Consider the following 21,354-nt stretch of genomic DNA (forward strand, 5'->3'; position numbering starts at 1 on the left):
GTCTGGCGGGGTCTCGTACCCACCGAGGTCTGGCGGGGTCTACGTACCCACCGAGGTCTGGCGGGGTCTACGTGAGGTCTGGCGGGGTCTACGTACCCACCGAGGTCTGGCGGGGTCTACGTACCCACCGAGGTCTGGCGGGGTCTACGTACCCACCGAGGTCTGGCGGGGTCTACGTACCCACCGAGGTCTGGCGGGGTCTACGTACCCACCGAGGTCTGGCGGGGTCTCGTGAGGTCTGGCGGGGTCTACGTACCCACCGAGGTCTGGCGGGGTCTACGTACCCACCGAGGTCTGGCGGGGTCTACGTACCCACCGAGGTCTGGCGGGGTCTACGTACCCACCGAGGTCTGGCGGGGTCTACGTACCCACCGAGGTCTGGCGGGGTCTACGTACCCACCGAGGTCTGGCGGGGTCTACGTACCCACCGAGGTCTGGCGGGGTCTACGTACCCACCGAGGTCTGGCGGGGTCTACGTACCCACCGAGGTCTGGCGGGGTCTACGTACCCACCGAGGTCTGGCGGGGTCGGAGGTCTGGCGGGGTCTACGTACCCACCGAGGCCTGGCGGGGTCTACCCACCGAGGCCTGGCGGGGTCTACGTACCCACCGAGGCCTGGCGGGGTCTACGTGAGGCCTGGCGGGGTCTACGTACCCACCGAGGCCTGGCGGGGTCTACGTACCCACCGAGGCCTGGCGGGGTCTACGTACCCACCGAGGCCTGGCGGGGTCTGGAGGCCTGGCGGGGTCTACGTACCCACCGAGGCCTGGCGGGGTCTGGAGGCCTGGCGGGGTCTACGTACCCACCGAGGCCTGGCGGGGTCTACGCACCCACCGAGGCCTGGCGGGGTCTCACGTGAGGCCTGGCGGGGTCTACGTACCCACCGAGGCCTGGCGGGGTCTACGTACCCACCGAGGCCTGGCGGGGTCTACGTACCCACCGAGGCCTGGCGGGGTCTACGTACCCACCGAGGCCTGGCGGGGTCTACGTACCCACCGAGGCCTGGCGGGGTCTACGTACCCACCGAGGCCTGGCGGGGTCTACGTACCCACCGAGGCCTGGCGGGGTCTACGTACCCACCGAGGCCTGGCGGGGTCTACGTACCCACCGAGGCCTGGCGGGGTCTACGTACCCACCGAGGCCTGGCGGGGTCTACGTACCCACCGAGGCCTGGCGGGGTCTACGTACCCACCGAGGCCTGGCGGGGTCTACGTACCCACCGAGGCCTGGCGGGGTCTACGTACCCACCGAGGCCTGGCGGGGTCTACGTACCCACCGAGGCCTGGCGGGGTCTACGTACCCACCGAGGCCTGGCGGGGTCTACGTACCCACCGAGGCCTGGCGGGGTCTACGTACCCACCGAGGCCTGGCGGGGTCTACGTACCCACCGAGGCCTGGCGGGGTCTACGTACCCACCGAGGCCTGGCGGGGTCTACGTACCCACCGAGGCCTGGCGGGGTCTACGTACCCACCGAGGCCTGGCGGGGTCTACGTACCCACCGAGGCCTGGCGGGGTCTACGTACCCACTGAGGTCAGTGTGGCTGGCAGAGGGAAGTAACTCACTGTATTTATCTCATCTGGTGAATCTGTTGCGTCGTGTGACTCAGATTACTGACCCCCTTCCCCCCCGGGAAATAACCTTTTGGTTTTGGCTCTGGCACCACACAGCTGATTCAAATCATCAGTTTGATGTGTTGTTTATTTCAATCAGCTGTGTGATGCTGGTTAAACACCAAAACATGCCCCGGGACCTGGTTTGAGAAACCCTGGACTAGAGGACACAGGCCCCCCCTCTGGCTGGTAGAGGACACAGCCCCCCCCCCTCTGGCTGGTAGAGGACAAGTAGAGGACACAGCCCCCCCCCTCCAGCTGTAGAGGACACACCCATATTGTTACTCAGCCTGACTGAATCGAGGGGGGGGAACCCATCACACCTCATGTTCACACAAACAAAGTGCGTTCTCTACCCACCACTACCACCTAGTGTTCACTTTTAGTATCACAACTCAGATCGTTTAGTCTCTTCCCACAGTCACTGACAAGCGAGACTACAAATTATTAAAAAATCAGACATGTTTTTATAAATCTATACTATCTGTGACAACTCAGTAAGGGTTGAGCTGGCTAGGATTCAGTATGTATTCAACTGATAGATCAGACTGACTCTCTCTCTCCCCTTCCCTCCATCTCATCTCTCTCCCCTTCCCTCCATCTCATCTCTCTCCCCTTCCCTCCCTCCCTCCCTCCATCTCATCTCTCTCCCCTTCCCTCCATCTCATCTCTCTCCCCTTCCCTCCCTCCCTCCATCTCATCTCTCTCCCTTTCCCTCCCTCCCTCCATCTCATCTCTCTCCCCTTCCCTCCCTCCCTCCATCTCATCTCTCTCCCTTCCCTCCCTCCCTCCATCTCATCTCTCTCCCCTTCCCTCCCTCCCTCCATCTCATCTCTCTCCCCTTCCCTCCCTCCCTCCATCTCATCTCTCTCCCCTTCCCTCCCTCCCTCCATCTCATCTCTCTCCCCTTCCCTCCCTCCCTCCATCTCATCTCTCTCCCCTTCCCTCTCTCTCCTTCCTCCAGGCTGTCTGTTCTTCCTGTGCCTGGGCATCATGTATATGTTTCGTTCCAACATGTACTTTGCTGCCCCGTTCCAGGAGAAGATAGTGATCGGTATCTTCTTCATCGGGGCCATCCTGTGTCTGTCCTTCTCTTGGCTCTTCCACACCGTCTACTGCCACTCTGAGGGCGTCTCTCGTGTCTTCTCCAAGTAAGACCTTGGTTACGTTTGCCTTTCGTGCACCTGACTCCTGACTGCACCACACGTGTTGATAGTAGAACCAGTGCCAAATACTTGATTTGGGGGGGTAGACTTTGTCTTTGCACTTTTGGGACTATTCCGTTGGTTGAAGCAGTTGATGGAACAGATGTTTAGTCAGTGGTCTAACCTTTGGTCTCTCTCTCTGTCTCTCTCTCTATATATATATATATATATATATATAAAACAAAATATTTCAAATAGCTTTATTGGCATGACGTCACAATGTAGATGTTCCCTAAGCGTTACTTTGGAAAAGGAATGATTGATTAACACTTAGTTTCTCTGATCCAGATCATTCATCTGTCTGTCTCTCTCTCCAGACTGGACTACTCTGGCATAGCCTTCCTGATCATGGGCTCCTTTGTTCCATGGCTCTACTACTCGTTCTACTGCTCTCCCAACCCCAGGTTAATCTACCTGGTAGTAGTCTGTATACTAGGAGTCTCTGCCATCATCGTCTCACAGTGTGACTTCTTCGCTAAGCCACAGTACCGCGGCGTCAGAGCAGGTCAGTCACTGGGTCTATGTGCCCTTTTTGTTTTGGAATCCAAACTGTGTGAATGAATGTTTTCTCAGATCCTTTCAGTTTCATCTATGTTTCCATCTTGGTTTTGTGTATCAGTCTCTACTCCCCTGCCCAAAGTATTCTATTAACATAGCTAGCTGTAGCTCTGGTGAATTCCTCACCTCTCTCTCTCCCTCCTCCCTCAGTCTCCTGCTGGGTCTCCTGCCAGTAGAGGGCCCAGCAGGGCCTCACTAGGCCCTAAAACAATGAGCCAAGACTGGGATCTCCTCCCTCTTGCTCCTCCTCATCTCCCTTCCACGTGCCAGGCTGCCCTCAAGCTGGCTGTCTTTCCTCCTCCCACACATACCCTCTCCCTCTTCCCTCTCTTCCTCCCCTCCCCCACACAGACACACAGACCCTCCCCCCACACAGACACACAGACCCTCTCCCTCTCTTCCTCCCCTCCCCCTACACACACACAGACCCTCTCCCTCCTCCCTCTTCCTCCCCTCCTCCACACAGACCCTCTCCCTCCTCCCTCTCTTCCTCCCCTCCCCCACACAGACTCTCTCCCTCTCTTCCTCCCCTCCCCCACACATACCCTCTCCCTCTTCCTCCCCTCCCCCACACATACCCTCTCCCTCTTCCTCCCCTCCCCCACACAGACTCTCTCCCTCTCTTCCTCCCCTCCCCCACACAAACTCTCTCCCTCTCACAGACTCTCTCCCTCTCTTCCTCCCCTCCCCTCCCCCCACACAGACCTTCTCCCTCCTCTGTGTGTTTTATGGAGCCCGTTAAACTGGTGCTCATCAGTCCTCTGTGACGTTTATGGGGTCGTTAGGTCCAGCGGCCTGGTGCCAGACTCAGGGACCCAGTGTCTGTTAAGACGAGGTGGCTGCCAGGCAGGGTAGGACAGGAGGGTCATTCCATCTATCTCTCTATTCCTCTCTCTCCATCTCTCTATTCCTCTATCTCTCTATTCCTCTATCTCTCTATTCCTCTATCTCTCTATTCCTCTCTCTATCTCTCTATTCCTCTCTCTCCATCTCTCTATTCCTCTCTCCATCTCTCTATTCCTCTATCTCTCTATTCCTTTATCTCCATCTCTCTATTCCTTTATCTCCATCTCTATTCCTCTCTCTCCATCTCTCTATTCCTCTCTCTCCATCTCTCTATTCCTCTATCTCTCTATTCCTCTATCTCTCTATTCCTTTATCTCTCGCTCTCTATTCCTCTCTCTCCATCTCTCTATTCCTCTCTCTCCATCTCTCTATTCCTCTATCTCTCGCTCTCTTTTCCTCTTGTCTTCCTCTGTCTCTCTGGAAATACAGTGTTCAGTCAGGTGTAGCGAGGCCTTATGTAACATCAGTGAAATCAACAGAAAGAGATCAGTGAGAGTACAGTTATTGTCAGGTGTGAACAAACCTGTCTGTCTATATTAACCCCTGTCTGTCTGTTTATATTAACCCCTGTCTGTCTGTCTATATTAACCCCTGTCTGTCTGTTTATATTAACCCCTGTCTGTCTGTTTATATTAACCCCTGTCTGTCTGTTTATATTAACCCCTGTCTGTCTGTTTATATTAACCCCTGTCTGTCTGTCTATATTAACCCCTGTCTGTCTGTCTATATTAACCCCTGTCTGTCTGTCTATATTAACCCCTGTCTGTCTGTCTATATTAACCCCTGTCTGTCTGTCTATATTAACCCCTGTCTGTCTGTCTATATTAACCCCTGTCTGTCTGTTTATATTAACCCCTGTCTGTCTGTTTATATTAACCCCTGTCTGTCTGTCTGTCTATATTAACCCCTGTCTGTCTGTCTATATTAACCCCTGTCTGTCTGTCTATATTAACCCCTGTCTGTCTGTTTATATTAATCCCTGTCTGTCTGTTTATATTAACCCCTGTCTGTCTGTCTATATTAACCCCTGTCTGTCTGTTTATATTAACCCCTGTCTGTCTGTCTATATTAACCCCTGTCTGTCTGTTTATATTAACCCCTGTCTGTCTGTTTATATTAACCCCTGTCTGTCTGTTTATATTAACCCCTGTCTGTCTGTTTATATTAACCCCTGTCTGTCTATATTAACCCCTGTCTGTCTGTCTATATTAACCCCTGTCTGTCTGTCTATATTAACCCCTGTCTGTCTGTTTATATTAACCCCTGTCTGTCTGTTTATATTAACCCCTGTCTGTCTGTTTATATTAACCCCTGTCTGTCTGTCTATATTAACCCCTGTCTGTCTGTCTATATTAACCCCTGTCTGTCTGTCTATATTAACCCCTGTCTGTCTGTCTGTCTGTTTATATTAACCCCTGTCTGTCTGTTTATATTAACCCCTGTCTGTCTATATTAACCCCTGTCTGTCTTATATTAACCCCTGTCTGTCTGTCTATATTAACCCCTGTCTGTCTGTTTATATTAACCCCTGTCTGTCTGTTTATATTAACCCCTGTCTGTCTGTCTGTATATTAACCCCTGTCTGTCTGTTATATTAACCCCTGTCTGTCTGTCTGTATTAACCCCTGTCTGTCTGTCTATATTAACCCCTGTCTGTCTGTCTATATTAACCCCTGTCTGTCTGTCTATATTAACCCCTGTCTGTCTGTTTATATTAACCCCTGTCTGTCTGTCTATATTAACCCCTGTCTGTCTGTTTATATTAACCCCTGTCTGTCTGTCTATATTAACCCCTGTCTGTCTGTTTATATTAACCCCTGTCTGTCTGTTTATATTAACCCCTGTCTGTCTGTTTATATTAACCCCTGTCTGTCTGTTTATATTAACCCCTGTCTGTCTGTTTATATTAACCCCTGTCTGTCTGTTTATATTAACCCCTGTCTGTCTGTCCCCTGTCTGTCTATATTAACCCCTGTCTGTCTGTCTGTCTATATTAACCCCTGTCTGTCTATATTAACCCCTGTCTGTCTGTCTATATTAACCCCTGTCTGTCTGTCTATATTAACCCCTGTCTGTCTTATATTAACCCCTGTCTGTCTCTATATTAACCCGTCTGTCTCTATATTAACCCCTGTCTGTCTGTCTATATTAACCCCTGTCTGTCTGTCTATATTAGCCCCTGTCTGTCTATATTAACCCCTGTCTGTCTGTCTGTCTATATTCTGTCTTATATTAACCCGTCTGTCTGTCTGTCTATATTAACCCCTGTCTGTCTGTCTGTCTCTATATTAACCCCTGTCTGTCTGTCTGTCTGTCTATATTAACCCCTGTCTGTCTGTCTATATTAACCCCTGTCTGTCTGTCTATATTAACCCCTGTCTGTCTGTCTATATTAACGTCTGTCTGTCTGTCTATATTAACGCCTGTCTGTCTATATTAACGCCTGTCTGTCTGTTTATATTAACGCCCTGTCTGTCTGTCTATATTAACCCCTGTCTGTCTGTCTATATTAACGCCTGTCTGTCTGTTTATATTAACGCCTGTCTGTCTGTCTATATTAACGCCTGTCTGTCTCTATTAACGCCTGTCTGTCTCTATTAACGCCTGTCTGTCTGTTTATATTAACGCCTGTCTGTCTCTATATAACGCCTGTCCTGTCTGTCTATTAACGCCTGTCTGTCTCTATTAACGCCTGTCTGTCTCTTTATATTAACGCCTGTCCTGTCTCTATATTAACGCCTGCCTGTCTCTATTAACGCCTGCCTGTCTCTATATTAACGCCTGCTGTCTGTCTCTATTAACGCCTGCCTGTCTCTATATTAACCCCGCCTGTCTCTATTAACGCCTGCCTGTCTCTATTAGCTGTCTCTATTAGCCCCTGTCTCTGTTATATTAGTCTGTCTATTAGCCCCGTCTGTCTCTATTAGCCCCGTCTGTCTCTATATTAGCCCCGTCTGTCTCTATAGCCCCGTCTGTCTCTATATTAGCCCCGTCTGTCTGTCTATATTAGCCCCGTCTGTCTGTCTATATTAGCCCCGTCTGTCTGTCTATATTAGCCCCGTCTGTCTGTCTGTCTATATTAGCCCCGTCTGTCTGTCTATATTAGCCCCGTCTGTCTGTCTATATTAGCCCCGTCTGTCTGTCTATATTAGCCCCGTCTGTCTGTCTATATTAGCCCCGTCTGTCTCTATATTAGCCCCGTCTGTCTCTATATTAGCCCCGTCTGTCTCTATATTAGCCCCGTCTGTCTCTATATTAGCCCCGTCTGTCTGTCTATATTAGCCCCGTCTGTCTGTCTATATTAGCCTGTCTGTCTGTCTATATTAGCCCCGTCTGTCTGTCTATATTAGCCCCGTCTGTCTGTCTATATTAGCCCCGTCTGTCTGTCTATATTAGCCCCGTCTGTCTGTCTATATTAGCCCCGTCTGTCTGTCTATATTAGCCCCGTCTGTCTGTCTATATTAGCCCCGTCTGTCTGTCTATATTAGCCCCGTCTGTCTGTCTATATTAGCCCCGTCTGTCTGTCTATATTAGCCCCGTCTGTCTGTCTATATTAGCCCCGTCTGTCTGTCTATATTAGCCCCGTCTGTCTGTCTATATTAGCCCCGTCTGTCTGTCTATATTAGCCCCGTCTGTCTGTCTATTAGCCCCGTCTGTCTGTCTATATTAGCCCCGTCTGTCTGTCTATTAGCCCCGTCTGTCTGTCTATTAGCCCCGTCTGTCTCTATATTAGCCCCGTCTGTCTCTATATTAGGCCCGTCTGTCTCTATATTAGGCCCGTCTGTCTCTATATTAGGCCCGTCTGTCTCTATATTAGGCCCGTCTGTCTCTATATTAGCCCCGTCTGTCTCTATATTAGCCCCGTCTGTCTCTATATTAGCCCCGTCTGTCTCTATATTAGCCCGTCTGTCTCTATATTAGCCCCGTCTGTCTCTATATTAGCCCCGTCTGTCTCTATATTAGCCCCGTCTGTCTCTATATTAGCCCCGTCTGTCTCTATATTAGCCCCGTCTGTCTCTATATTAGCCCCGTCTGTCTCTATATTAGCCCCGTCTGTCTCTATATTAGCCCCGTCTGTCTGTCTATATTAGCCCCGTCTGTCTGTCTATATTAGCCCCGTCTGTCTGTCTATATTAGCCCCGTCTGTCTGTCTATATTAGCCCCGTCTGTCTGTCTATATTAGCCCCGTCTGTCTGTCTATATTAGCCCCGTCTGTCTGTCTATATTAGCGTCTGTCTGTCTGTCTATATTAACGTCTGTCTGTCTGTCTATATTAACGTCTGTCTGTCTGTCTCCAGGAGTGTTTGTAGGTCTGGGTCTGAGCGGTGTGGTCCCCACCCTGCACTTTGTCATCACTGAGGGCTTGCTGAGAGCCACTACTATGGGTCAGATGGGCTGGCTGCTCCTCATGGCAACGCTCTACATCTCTGGAGCCTGTATCTACGCAGCCCGCATCCCAGAGAGGTTCTTCCCCGGGAAATGTGACATCTGGGTGGGTACAAGGAGAGGACCTCTGGGCTGCATGCAGGAACACACACACACACACACACACACACACACACACACACACACACACACACACACACACACACACACACACACACACACACACACACAGTGGAGTTAAATATAACTCTTTGGCTGTTCAGTGTGGGCTGATTGGTCCCAGATGTGTTTGTTTTGGGGAAACCTTTCCTCAGTCTCCCTCACACAGCTGAAGGTAAATAATGAATTGAGGACATTGTATAGGGCCGTGGTTAGGTCATTTAGTATGACAGTACCATCCTTTACACCCCCTCACGTGTGACCCGGTGGTTCCCCTTCATTAACACCCAGCTGGAGAAGGCAGGCCTGGGAGAGCTAGCCCAGAACAGGGACATCAGGCTGGGCCTCGCTGCCCCTCTCCTCCCCCTTTCTGGTCCTCAGCTGGTGGGAGGTTAATATCCACTCTGTTACAGTACTTTAGGACAGTAGTGTGTGTGTGTGTCAGGTCAGTGTGTGTGTGTCTCAGGTCAGTGTGTGTGTGTCTCAGGTCGGTGTGTGTGTGTCTCAGGTCGGTGTGTGTGTGTCTCAGGTCGGTGTGTGTGTGTGTCTCAGGTCGGTGTGTGTGTGTCTCAGGTCGGTGTGTGTGTGTGTCTCAGGTCGGTGTGTGTGTCTCAGGTCGGTGTGTGTGTCTCAGGTCGGTGTGTGTGTCTCAGGTCGGTGTGTGTGTGTGTGTGTGTGTGTGTGTGTGTGTGTGTGTGTGTGTGTCTCGGGTCAGTGTGTGTTTGTGTTTGTGTCTCGGGTCAGTGTGTGTGTGTGTGTGTGTCTCGGGTCAGTGTGTGTGTGTCTCGGGTCAGTGTGTGTGTGTGTGTGTCTCGGGTCAGTGTGTGTGTCTCGGGTCAGTGTGTGTGTGTGTGTGTGTGTCTCGGGTCAGTGTGTGTGTGTGTCTCGGGTCAGTGTGTGTGTGTGTGTGTGTGTGTCGGGTCAGTGTGTGTGTGTGTGTGTGTCTCGGGTCAGTGTGTGTGTGTGTGTCTCGGGTCAGTGTGTGTGTATGTGTGTGTGTGTCTCGGGTCAGTGTGTGTGTATGTGTGTGTGTGTCTCGGGTCAGTGTGTGTGTATGTGTGTGTGTGTCTCGGGTCAGTGTGTGTGTATGTGTGTGTGTCTCGGGTCAGTGTGTGTGTGTGTGTGTCTCGGGTCAGTGTGTGTGTGTGTGTGTCTCGGGTCAGTGTGTGTGTGTGTGTGTCTCGGGTCAGTGTGTGTGTGTGTGTGTGTGTGTGTCTCGGGTCAGTGTGTGTGTGTGTGTGTGTCTCGGGTCAGTGTGTGTGTGTGTGTGTGTGTCTCGGGTCAGTGTGTGTGTGTGTGTGTGTCTCGGGTCAGTGTGTGTGTCTCGGGTCAGTGTGTGTCTCGGGTCAGTGTGTGTGTCTCGGGTCAGTGTGTGTGTGTGTGTGTGTCTCGGGTCAGTGTGTGTGTGTGTGTGTCTCGGGTCAGTGTGTGTGTGTGTGTCTCGGGTCAGTGTGTGTGTGTGTGTCTCGGGTCAGTGTGTGTGTGTGTGTCTCGGGTCAGTGTGTGTGTGTGTGTGTCTCGGGTCAGTGTGTGTGTGTGTGTCTCGGGTCAGTGTGTGTGTGTGTGTCTCGGGTCAGTGTGTGTGTGTGTGTCTCGGGTCAGTGTGTGTGTGTGTGTGTGTGTGTCTCGGGTCAGTGTGTGTGTGTGTGTGTGTGTGTCTCGGGTCAGTGTGTGTGTGTGTGTCTCGGGTCAGTGTGTGTGTGTGTGTGTGTGTCTCGGGTCAGTGTGTGTGTGTGTGTGTGTGTGTCTCGGGTCAGTGTGTGTGTGTGTGTGTGTGTGTCTCGGGTCAGTGTGTGTGTGTCTCGGGTCAGTGTGTGTGTGTCTCGGGTCAGTGTGTGTGTGTCTCGGGTCAGTGTGTGTGTGTCTCGGGTCAGTGTGTGTGTGTCTCGGGTCGGTGTGTGTGTGTGTGTGTGTGTGTGTGTGTGTGTGTGTGTGTGTGTGTGTGTGTCTCGGGTCAGTGTGTGTGTGTCTCGGGTCAGTGTGTGTGTGTCTCGGGTCAGTGTGTGTGTGTGTGTGTGTCTCGGGTCAGTGTGTGTGTGTGTCTCGGGTCAGTGTGTGTGTGTGTCTCGGGTCAGTGTGTGTGTGTGTCTCGGGTCAGTGTGTGTGTGTGTGTCTCGGGTCAGTGTGTGTGTGTGTGTCTCGGGTCAGTGTGTGTGTGTGTGTCTCGGGTCAGTGTGTGTGTGTGTGTGTGTGTGTCTCGGGTCAGTGTGTGTGTGTCTCGGGTCAGTGTGTGTGTGTGTGTGTGTGTGTCTCGGGTCAGTGTGTGTGTGTCTCGGGTCAGTGTGTGTGTGTCTCGGGTCAGTGTGTGTGTGTCTCGGGTCAGTGTGTGTGTGTCTCGGGTCAGTGTGTGTGTGTCTCGGGTCAGTGTGTGTGTGTCTCGGGTCAGTGTGTGTGTGTCTCGGGTCAGTGTGTGTGTGTGTGTGTGTGTGTGTGTGTGTGTGTGTGTGTGTGTGTGTGTGTGTGTGTGTGTGTGTGTGTGTGTGTGTGTGTGTGTGTCTCGGGTCAGTGTGTGTGTGTCTCGGGTCAGTGTGTGTGTGTCTCGGGTCAGTGTGTGTGTGTCTCGGGTCAGTGTGTGTGTGTCTCGGGTCAGTGTGTGTGTGTCTCGGGTCAGTGTGTGTGTGTCTCGGGTCAGTGTGTGTGTGTGTGTGTGTGTCTCGGGTCAGTGTGTGTGTGTCTCGGGTCAGTGTGTGTGTGTCTCGGGTCAGTGTGTGTGTGTCTCGGGTCAGTGTGTGTGTCTCGGGTCAGTGTGTGTGTGTCTCGGGTCAGTGTGTGTGTGTCTCGGGTCAGTGTGTGTGTGTCTCGGGTCAGTGTGTGTGTGTGTGTGTGTGTGTGTGTGTGTCTCGGGTCAGTGTGTGTGTGTCTCGGGTCAGTGTGTGTGTGTCTCGGGTCAGTGTGTGTGTGTCTCGGGTCAGTGTGTGTGTGTCTCGGGTCAGTGTGTGTGTGTCTCGGGTCAGTGTGTGTGTCTCGGGTCAGTGTGTGTGTGTCTCGGGTCAGTGTGTGTGTGTGTGTGTGTGTGTGTGTGTGTGTGTGTGTGTGTGTGTGTGTGTGTGTGTGTGTGTGTGTGTGTGTGTGTGTGTGTGGTCAGTGTGTGTGTGTGTGTGTGTGTGTGTGTGTGTCTCGGGTCAGTGTGTGTGTGTCTCGGGTCAGTGTGTGTGTCTCGGGTCAGTGTGTGTGTGTCTCGGGTCAGTGTGTGTGTGTCTCGGGTCAGTGTGTGTGTGTGTCTCGGGTCAGTGTGTGTGTGTCTCGGGTCAGTGTGTGTGTGTCTCGGGTCAGTGTGTGTGTGTCTCGGGTCAGTGTGTGTGTGTCTCGGGTCAGTGTGTGTGTGTCTCGGGTCAGTGTGTGTGTGTCTCGGGTCAGTGTGTGTGTGTCTCGGGTCAGTGTGTGTGTCTCGGGTCAGTGTGTGTGTGTCGGGTCAGTGTGTGTGTGTGTGTCTCGGGTCAGTGTGTGTGTGTGTGTGTCTCGGGTCAGTGTGTGTGTGTGTGTGTCTCGGGTCAGTGTGTGTGTGTGTGTGTCTCGGGTCAGTGTGTGTGTGTGTGTCTCGGGTCAGTGTGTGTGTGTGTGTCTCGGGTCAGTGTGTGTGTGTGTGTGTGTCTCGGGTCAGTGTGTGTGTGTGTGTGTGTCTCGGGTCAGTGTGTGTGTGTGTGTGTGTGTGTGTCTCGGGTCAGTGTGTGTGTGTCTCGGGTCTGTGTGTGTCTCGGGTCAGTGTGTGTGTGTCTCGGGTCAGTGTGTGTCTCGGGTCAGTGTGTGTGTGTCTCGGGTCAGTGTGTGTCTCGGGTCAGTGTGTGTCTCGGGTCAGTGTGTGTGTGTGTGTCTCGAGTCAGTGTGTGTGTGTGTGTGTGTCTCGGGTCAGTGTGTGTGTGTGTGTGTCTCGAGTCAGTGTGTGTGTGTGTGTGTGTGTCTCGGGTCAGTGTGTGTGTGTGTGTGTGTGTCTCGGGTCAGTGTGTGTGTGTGTGTGTGTGTCTCGGGTCAGTGTGTGTGTGTGTGTGTGTGTCTCGGGTCAGTGTGTGTGTGTGTGTCTCGGGTCAGTGTGTGTGTGTGTGTCTCGGGTCAGTGTGTGTGTGTGTGTCTCGGGTCAGTGTGTGTGTGTGTGTCTCGGGTCAGTGTGTGTGTGTGTGTGTGTCTCGGGTCAGTGTGTGTGTGTCTCGGGTCAGTGTGTGTGTGTGTGTGTGTGTGTCTCGGGTCAGTGTGTGTGTGTCTCGGGTCAGTGTGTGTGTGTGTGTGTGTGTGTGTGTGTGTGTGTGTGTGTGTGTGTGTGTGTGTGTTTGTCTCGGGTCAGTGTGTGTGTGTGTGTGTGTGTGTGTGTGTGTGTGTGTGTGTGTGTGTGTGTGTGTGTGTGTGTGTGTGTGTGTGTGTGTGTCTCGGGTCAGTGTGTGTGTCGGGGATTATTCCCTCCTGTGCTCTACATCTGTCCTGGAGATGGTTGATATTTAGTCCCAACATGAGCCCTGTGTTCCCCACGTAGAGGGGAGGACCGGGACAGAGGGGCATGACGGCACATCGCTGAGTTAGATGGGCAATGTAGCGTGGCAGGTATTTGGTTTACACCAACTCCTCCATGACATAGTCTGGACATGTTGACAGACAGACTGACTGGACAGACTGACTGAATTGAATCAGCTGTGTTGTACTAGTGGGGGATACCAGAACGTGCTCCTCTTGGGGTCCTGTGGGCGGAGTTTGGGGAAACCCTGGACTGATACTTCCTGTGTCTTTGGGGCCGTGATGTCCGGCTGACTGTCTGGACCATCTGATCCTCAGACATTATTTACTACAAACACGGAGAGTCCATGAGTGTTAACCTGGTCCCAGATCTGTTTCTTCTCTAGTCTGCTCCCATGTCCGTCTGTGGCAAACCAAATATGACAATGAGTGAAGTAGTTGTCTTGGCACACGGGCTCATGTCAGCCTATAACGTGACCCAGCAACCATAGAGGCTAAATCAGAAGTAGCTGAAATCTTCACTGATCCTCCCTCTCTCTCCCTCCAGTTCCACTCTCATCAGTTGTTCCACGTCCTGGTGGTGGCAGGAGCGTTCGTCCATTTCCACGGCGTGTCCAACCTGCAGGCCTTCCGCTACGCTGCCGGGGCGGGCTGTGAGGAGGACAATGCCCTGTGAAGATCCTGCATGTCGTCACGTCAACACACCACCAGGGGGAGACACGCATATATATACACACACACACACATAACAGACACACACACACACACACACACACACACATACATAACAGACACGGGAGACTGATGGAGGCTCATACACACACTGACTCCCCAGTAGCCCCGTCTCTCTCTGTACATACAGAAACCCCTTAGAGGACACGGGGAAAAAAGACAAGGTTTTCTTTTCAGTTGGAAAAAAAATGACCTAAGTCTCGTTTGTTTTTCTTCTCCATCTCCATCTTGTTTTCAATAACTGCATCTAGGGTTTTGGACATTTGAGACTGCCCCCCTCAAAAAAAAAAAATTGTGTGAATTTTGAGTAATCTGTTGAAGTGGTTGTTCTGATTATCATCATTCTAAACGTTGTGCTCACCGTACAAAGCAACAAAAAAAATACAATGTGGGGGTTTCTTAATGCTCTAGTGGTGGGGGTTTCTTAATGCTCTAGTGGTGGGGGTTTCTTAATGCTCTAGTGGTGGGGTTTCTTAATGCTCTAGTGGTGGGGTTTCTTAATGCTCTAGTGGTGGGGGTTTCTTAATGCTCTAGTGGTGGGGGTTTCTTAATGCTCTAGTGGTGGGGGTTTCTTAATGCTCTAGTGGTGGGGGTTTCTTAATGCTCTAGTGGTGGGGGTTTCTTAATGCTCTAGTGGTGGGGGTTTCTTAATGCTCTAGTGGTGGGGGTTTCTTAATGCTCTAGAAAAGCTTTACAGAAAGAAAGAGAATTGAATTATGTGAAGTATGTTTTTTCTTCCATGAAAAGGGTGGGCGTGGGGGGACGGGCAGGCTAGACGCTTTTCAACTTTTTTCATGTAAATAAGATTTCTAAATTCGGGTTATATAGATTTGTATTAAATATATATAATAATAATATAAAAAAACATGAAATAAATACAAAAAATGTTAAGATGAACAACCAAGAAAACAGCATTTGTGTATAAACCAATCATTTGGCCAGAGGGGGAAGTGAAGGGGGGAATATAGGAGAACCACACACTGTTGAAGGGTGCTATGGCACAAAGAGTTGAGACATGTGAAGGGGGGAGGGAGAGACAACTTCACAACGAGGGAGGAGGCTCAGCTATCTCCCCGGCTCAGCAAGGGTTAAGCCCTGGGTGGAGATGTGACCTGTGACTGGCTGACGTTGAGTCCCAGTTGACAAATCAGGTGCTGAATTCTGTTCATATTCTTTTCAACAGTAGTGCACTACATGAGGAATAGGGTGCCGTTATGTCTTGACGTGTAGCTAGTAGCTACTTCATCTCATTCCATTAGACTGTGACATCTAGTGTGTCATCCCAGCAGTCAACACGACCCTTCCTTCCCTAACATTAGAAACCAACGTTGGTGCTCGTCCACAATGGCACACTATTCCCTTTTTATATAGTGTACTACTTTTGACCAGAGCCCAACGTAAAGTCTATAGTAGTACAACGATATATAAGGGAACAGGTTTCCATTCCTGATGCATTTCAGTTCCTCGACCCCCTCAGTGAAACCGTCATCAGTGAAAGGTTGTCCGTTTCTATCTCCTTACCAAGTTGAGCCTCTCTTTCTGCTCTGGTATAAAGTGACTTTGTACTACGTTTTGTGTGAAGTGTGTGATTCATTGACTTTAAGATCACGGCCCAAAGGGCACCCTATTCCCTATTTAGTGCACTACTTTTGACTAGGTAGTGACCTATATAGGGAATCGTGTGCCATTTGGGCCTCGCAAATAAAAACAGAAGATCAATATTTCAGAACAAAATATGCATCTCTAAAATGTGTTTTATTTGATTTTGAATGCTATTATTTTGTCTATTATTCATTATCATCACAGGCTTTAAGTTGGGTTTTTTATTGATCCAATACTGTTGTGATTGTGTCTTTTTTGGGGGGAGGTTTTCTATTCTCTTTTAAAGGGTTTGTATGTGATTTGAAAAGATTGAAACATGTAATAGCAGGTTCCCCTCTGAGCGGTTTCACAACACTCTGGGGGTCTGTTTAGAGCTTTGTGTATTAGGGCTTGATTCAATCCATTACTGATGTTCAGCGTTAAAACACGATTTGACATTTTAAAAGCAATGGTTTCGCTGAGACTGCATTCGTGGGAAACGCTGCGTAAGTCGGCTCAATGGGAGGTGAGCTTCGGCGGTACGGATTGAATTGAGTCCTTTTAGTTATTCATATGTATCAGATCTACTTTCTAGACGTGTATCTACGCCACAGGTGCACAGCCGTGCTGAGGCTGAGAGCCTTCTCTCTCCACTTCAGATTCATCCGCCACACACCTGCTCAGTCGTACTGCTTCTGTACCTGTCGCTCCAGTTGAAACACTAACAGACATGTATTCATTATGACGATATACAGGCGGTGCATCTGAGACCTTGATCTCAGTCCCACTGGATAACAGGGGTCCCAGCTAGCTTGGTTGCCAGGTCCACTATGTGCTTTAGTAAAATAATGCCATGACGTTGATAATCGGAAGTTATGCTTAAGCCTGTACAGATCTGGCAACTAGTCGAGACCAGACAGTGGAGTCGGACCCTTACACTCCTCTACAACAGAGTTATATTAAGAGTTTGTTTGATCATCGGAGTTAAACATAATCACGGAGGAAGTTTCCACTCTTGACTCTTTTAGGAGGAAGGAGTTCTTCTCCCTTTCTGTCCTTCTCTTGGGTTTGGGTCCTTGATAGCCTGGTCCCAGATGTGTTTGTGCTGTCTTGCAGTCAACTCATTGTCAGACTGTGACCGTCAGAGTTGGCTCGACAACACAAAGACATCTGAGACCAGGCTAGGAGGTCCTTAATGAATGCTCTGTGTTGAGACGATATAGATGTCTTCTCAATCTTCAGATCCAGAATTACAAGGCCTTTTGTTTCATTGTGACATTTCAACAGAAAAAAAAACTGATTTAAAAAAAAATGTATTTCTTTTTTTTGTTTGTTTGGGGAAGTGCATATTGTTTGTTGAAGCACACGTCCAGTGGTGACGTGGGATTTGCAACAGGTTTATATCTGCTGTAGTTGTTCTAATAAAAAGGATTCTGGGAAAGTTTGATGTATTTATTTGGCTTTGTGATATCTAATACTTTATGTTGATTTGAGGTGCATTTCAAAATGTCATTCATTGTGGGATTTTATCAGACATTCCTCTTACGGTGCAGTTTTCTGTAATCCAATTTGCAAGTCGCTCTGGATAAGAGCGTCTGCTAAATGACTTAAATGTAAATGTAATGGCATGTTGAGTTTTTCCTGCCCGGTTTGTAGTCCTACATGATTTTTCATTAGACTGTTGCCATCTAGTGGTGAAAGGAGGTATACACATGTGTGTACATTGAGGCCTGCATCTAATACTGTTGGTCTTTCCACAATACCTCTCGATCTCCTGGCAGCTGCATCAACAGCACTGGAAAAGGTCAACACTCCATCCCATTTGACAAAAAGCCTGTACATTACTGTTCCATGGCATGCAAGTCTAGTAGAAGGTTAGGAGGGTTCAGTAGGGAGCTAACTGAGCTCTCTCTGGGATGACTGGTACTGAGTTGAAGCCCTGGGTGGTAAGCTTCCTGCCCACTCACTGCAGGGTACTGAGTTCAAGCCCTGGGTGGTAAGCTTCCTGCCCACTCACTGCAGGGTACCGAGTTCAAGCCCTGGGTGGTAAGCTTCCTGCCCACTCACTGCAGGGTACCGAGTTCAAGCCCTGGGTGGTAAGCTTCCTGCCCACTCACTGCAGGGTACAGAGTTCAAGCCCTGGGTGGTAAGCTTCCTGCTCACTGACTACAGTCAGGGTCCTTACCACCCAGGGCTTGAACTCAGTACCATGCAGTGAGTGGGCAGGATCCCCACCACCCAGGGCTTGAACCTAGTACCCTGCAGTGAGTGGTCAGGATCCCCACCACCCAGGGCTTGAACCTAGTACCCTGCAGTGAGTGGGCAGGATCCCCACCACCCAGGTCTTGAACTCAGTACCCTGCAGTGAGTGAGCAGGATCCCCACTACCCAGGGCTTCAACCTAGTACCCTGCAGTGAGTGGGCAGGATCCCCACCACCCAGGGCTTGAACCTAGTACCCTGCAGTGAGTGGGCAGGATCCCCACCACCCAGGGCTTGAACTCAGTACCATGCAGTGAGTGGGCAGGATCCCCACCACCCAGGGCTTGAACCTAGTACCATGCAGTGAGTGGGCAGGATCCCCACCACCCAGGGCTTGAACCTAGTACCCTGCAGTGAGTGGGCAGGATCCCCACCACCCAGGGCTTGAACCTAGTACCCTGCAGTGAGTGGGCAGGATCCCCACCACCCAGGGCTTGAACCTAGTACCCTGCAGTGAGTGGTCAGGATCCCCACCACCCAGGGCTTGAACCTAGTACCCTGCAGTGAGTGGGCAGGATCCCCACCACCCAGGTCTTGAACTCAGTACCCTGCAGTGAGTGAGCAGGATCCCCACTACCCAGGGCTTCAACCTAGTACCCTGCAGTGAGTGGGCAGGATCCCCACCACCCAGGGCTTGAACCTAGTACCCTGCAGTGAGTGGGCAGGATCCCCACCACCCAGGGCTTGAACTCAGTACCATGCAGTGAGTGGGCAGGATCCCCACCACCCAGGGCTTGAACCTAGTACCATGCAGTGAGTGGGCAGGATCCCCACCACCCAGGGCTTGAACCTAGTACCCTGCAGTGAGTGGTCAGGATCCCCACCACCCAGGGCTTGAACCTAGTACCCTGCAGTGAGTGGGCAGGATCCCCACCACCCAGGTCTTGAACTCAGTACCCTGCAGTGAGTGGGCAGGATCCCCACCACCCAGGGCTTGAACTCAGTGCCCTGCAGTGAGTGGGCAGGATCCCCACCACCCAGGGCTTGAACTCAGTGCCCTGCAGTGAGTGGGCAGGATCCCCACCACCCAGGGCTTGAACTCAGTGCCCTGCAGTGAGTGGGCAGGATCCCCACCACCCAGGGCTTGAACTCAGTGCCCTGCAGTGAGTGGGCAGGATCCCCACCACCCAGGTCTTGAACTCAGTACCCTGCAGTGAGTGGGCAGGATCCCCACCACCCAGGGCTTGAACTCAGTGCCCTGCAGTGAGTGGGCAGGATCCCCACCACCCAGGGCTTGAACTCAGTGCCCTGCAGTGAGTGGGCAGGATCCCCACCACCCAGGGCTTGAACTCAGTGCCCTGCAGTCAGGAGGTCCTGAGTGATCTGGAGAAGGTTTTCATCAAGGATGATGCTCTGTTCATCTTTCCCTCGATCCAGACTAGTCTCCCAGTCCCTGCCGATGACAAACATCCAAACAGCACGATGTTGCCACCACCATGTTCAATCTTGGTTTCATCAGACCAGAGAATCTTGTTTCTCATGGTCTGAGAGTCTTTGGGTGCCTTTTGGGAAAACTCCAAGCGGGCTGTCGTGCCTTTTACTGAGGAGTGGCTTCCATCTGCCCACTCCACCATAAAAGCCTTATTACTGGAGTGCTGCAGAGATGGATGTCCTTCTGGAAGGTTCTCCCATCACCACAGAGGTACTCTGGAGCTCTGACAGAGTGACCATTGGGTTCATGGTCACCTCCCTGACCAAGGACCTTCTCCCCTGATTACTTAGTTTGTCCGGACGGCCAGCTCTTGTAAGTCTTGCTGGTTCTGAAACTACTTCCATTTAAGAATGATGGAGGCCACTGTGTTCTTGGGTAACTTCAATGCTGCAGACATTTTTTCGGAGACTTCCCCAGATCTGTGCCTCAACACAATCCTGTCTCAGAGCTTTACGGACACTTCCTTCAACCTCATGGCTTAGTTAATGCTCTGACCTGCACTGTCAACTGTGGGAGCTTTATAGACAGGTGTACTGCTTCTCCAAATCATGTCCAATCAATTGAATTAACACAGGACTCCAATCAAGTTGTAGAAACATTTCAAGGATGATCAATAGAAACAGGATGCACCTGAGCTCAGTCTCAAAGCAAAGGGTCTGAATACTTATGTAAATACTTTTATTAAATTAAGTTTATGAATGTGAAAAAATGTCTGTTTTTACTTTGTCATTATGGAGTATCGTGTGTATATTGATTAGGGGGAAAAAATAGAATAAGAATGTAATGTAACAAATTGTAGAAAAGTCTAGGGATCCGAGTACTTTCCGAATGCACCGTAACTGCCTCAATGTTGCTAGACCCCAGGAAGAGTAGCTGCTGCCTCGGCAGAAAAACGGGGATCCTAAATAAATATAAATACCAGTCATTGCCAGAGTTAGAGCTTCCATGTCTGTTCTATTCATTATTTCTATGGTCAGGCCATAGGGTATTACATGTAAACAAGAGAAGCTAAATAAATACACAAATTATTGAATAAGTAATTGTTTAATAAATGAGAAGGAATTCCGAAATATTTAAAAAATAATAACATGCAAAAAGAATAGAGGACAAAGCACCTCATTAGTTTTATTTACCCCACCAACAAACACTGCAGAAGGACCATCCACTATTAGACTATATTTCTCTATATCAACATGTGTAAATCCAACACTTGAACACTTATCCCAACCTCCAGTATGTTGCGTTAATATGTATATTCATTTTAAAGTAGACCAATCCGAAAGTGCGCGTAAAAGTGGCGTCAGGTCTCCATGTCGGAATCCTCCAGTCCGCGCCTTCGTGTCGGCTGAACTGCGCTCCTGTCTTCACCCCACTGTCAGCTACAAGACAAACATGACATATAAAACGTGTGGTGGCCACAGAATAGATACATCTAGTCGAGGGAGATGAACACAGGAAAGAGTAAGACGCGTATGTAGAAGATGGCCAGGTGGATTATTTTATTTAAAACGGCAGAACAGTCTTTCTGGTCGCAGGTTCCTCATATAGAAGTAGCCTGTCATGCAGTATTGGGACAAATATACCTCGTCCAAAGTCTTGGCTAGTTTATTGACTCACAAAAAGTGATTCGTTGTCGAACTTTACTATGTGGGAGCGAATATACTTTTAAGCATCATTGATTTGATGCGTTTTCGTAATTGTTAGTCTCGTCCATAAATGATGTCAGTACACTTAAGCTGATTTATTAGAAATTGCTTCATTAATTCAGTCATTCATTGATGGTTTGATTGTCTGATTGATTAATACACTTCGTTGACATATTAAACTACAGGGGCAGCAATGACAGGAAGGTTGATGCTTGGTATTGTTGCGTCACAATACAAAATGCCTCTGATGACGTAATGATCAAACACCAAGCTGCCACTGGTGAAATGACGGATCATTAGCTGATTGAACTGCAAGGTGAACGGTAAGTACACCTGTCTGTCTGTTTATCAGATAAATGAGGGGATAGACAGTTGTATTGAGCACTAGTTAGTTATATCTAGGCTATTAGAGATGAATTGAACAAAGTTGTTAAATTTGAATGAATATATCTTGTCCCAAATAATTATTTAAACTCAGAACTGAATGTGATGAAAT

General features: G+C 50.0%; 2 protein-coding genes across 4 annotated transcripts in view; one reads left to right on the top strand and one right to left on the bottom strand.

The window, feature by feature from the left end:
• LOC123994359 (adiponectin receptor protein 2-like) overlaps positions 1 to 14,216 on the top strand; it is an 87,848-nt gene extending 73,632 nt beyond the window's left edge. For all 3 annotated transcript variants that reach the window (XM_046296865.1, XM_046296867.1, XM_046296866.1), the window contains 4 exons: positions 2,577 to 2,763; positions 3,135 to 3,322; positions 8,520 to 8,713; positions 13,754 to 14,216. In XM_046296865.1, coding sequence (XP_046152821.1) covers positions 2,577 to 2,763; positions 3,135 to 3,322; positions 8,520 to 8,713; positions 13,754 to 13,882 — 698 coding nt within the window. In that variant the 3' untranslated portion in view covers positions 13,883 to 14,216. The remainder of the gene's footprint in view (positions 1 to 2,576; positions 2,764 to 3,134; positions 3,323 to 8,519; positions 8,714 to 13,753) is intronic.
• Positions 1 to 21,354, bottom strand: part of wnt5b (wingless-type MMTV integration site family, member 5b) — a 180,204-nt gene that overhangs the window by 139,407 nt on the left and 19,443 nt on the right. The window lies entirely within an intron of this gene.

This window comes from Oncorhynchus gorbuscha, linkage group LG14, assembly GCF_021184085.1.
Source record: "Oncorhynchus gorbuscha isolate QuinsamMale2020 ecotype Even-year linkage group LG14, OgorEven_v1.0, whole genome shotgun sequence".
Lineage (NCBI taxonomy): Eukaryota > Metazoa > Chordata > Actinopteri > Salmoniformes > Salmonidae > Oncorhynchus > Oncorhynchus gorbuscha.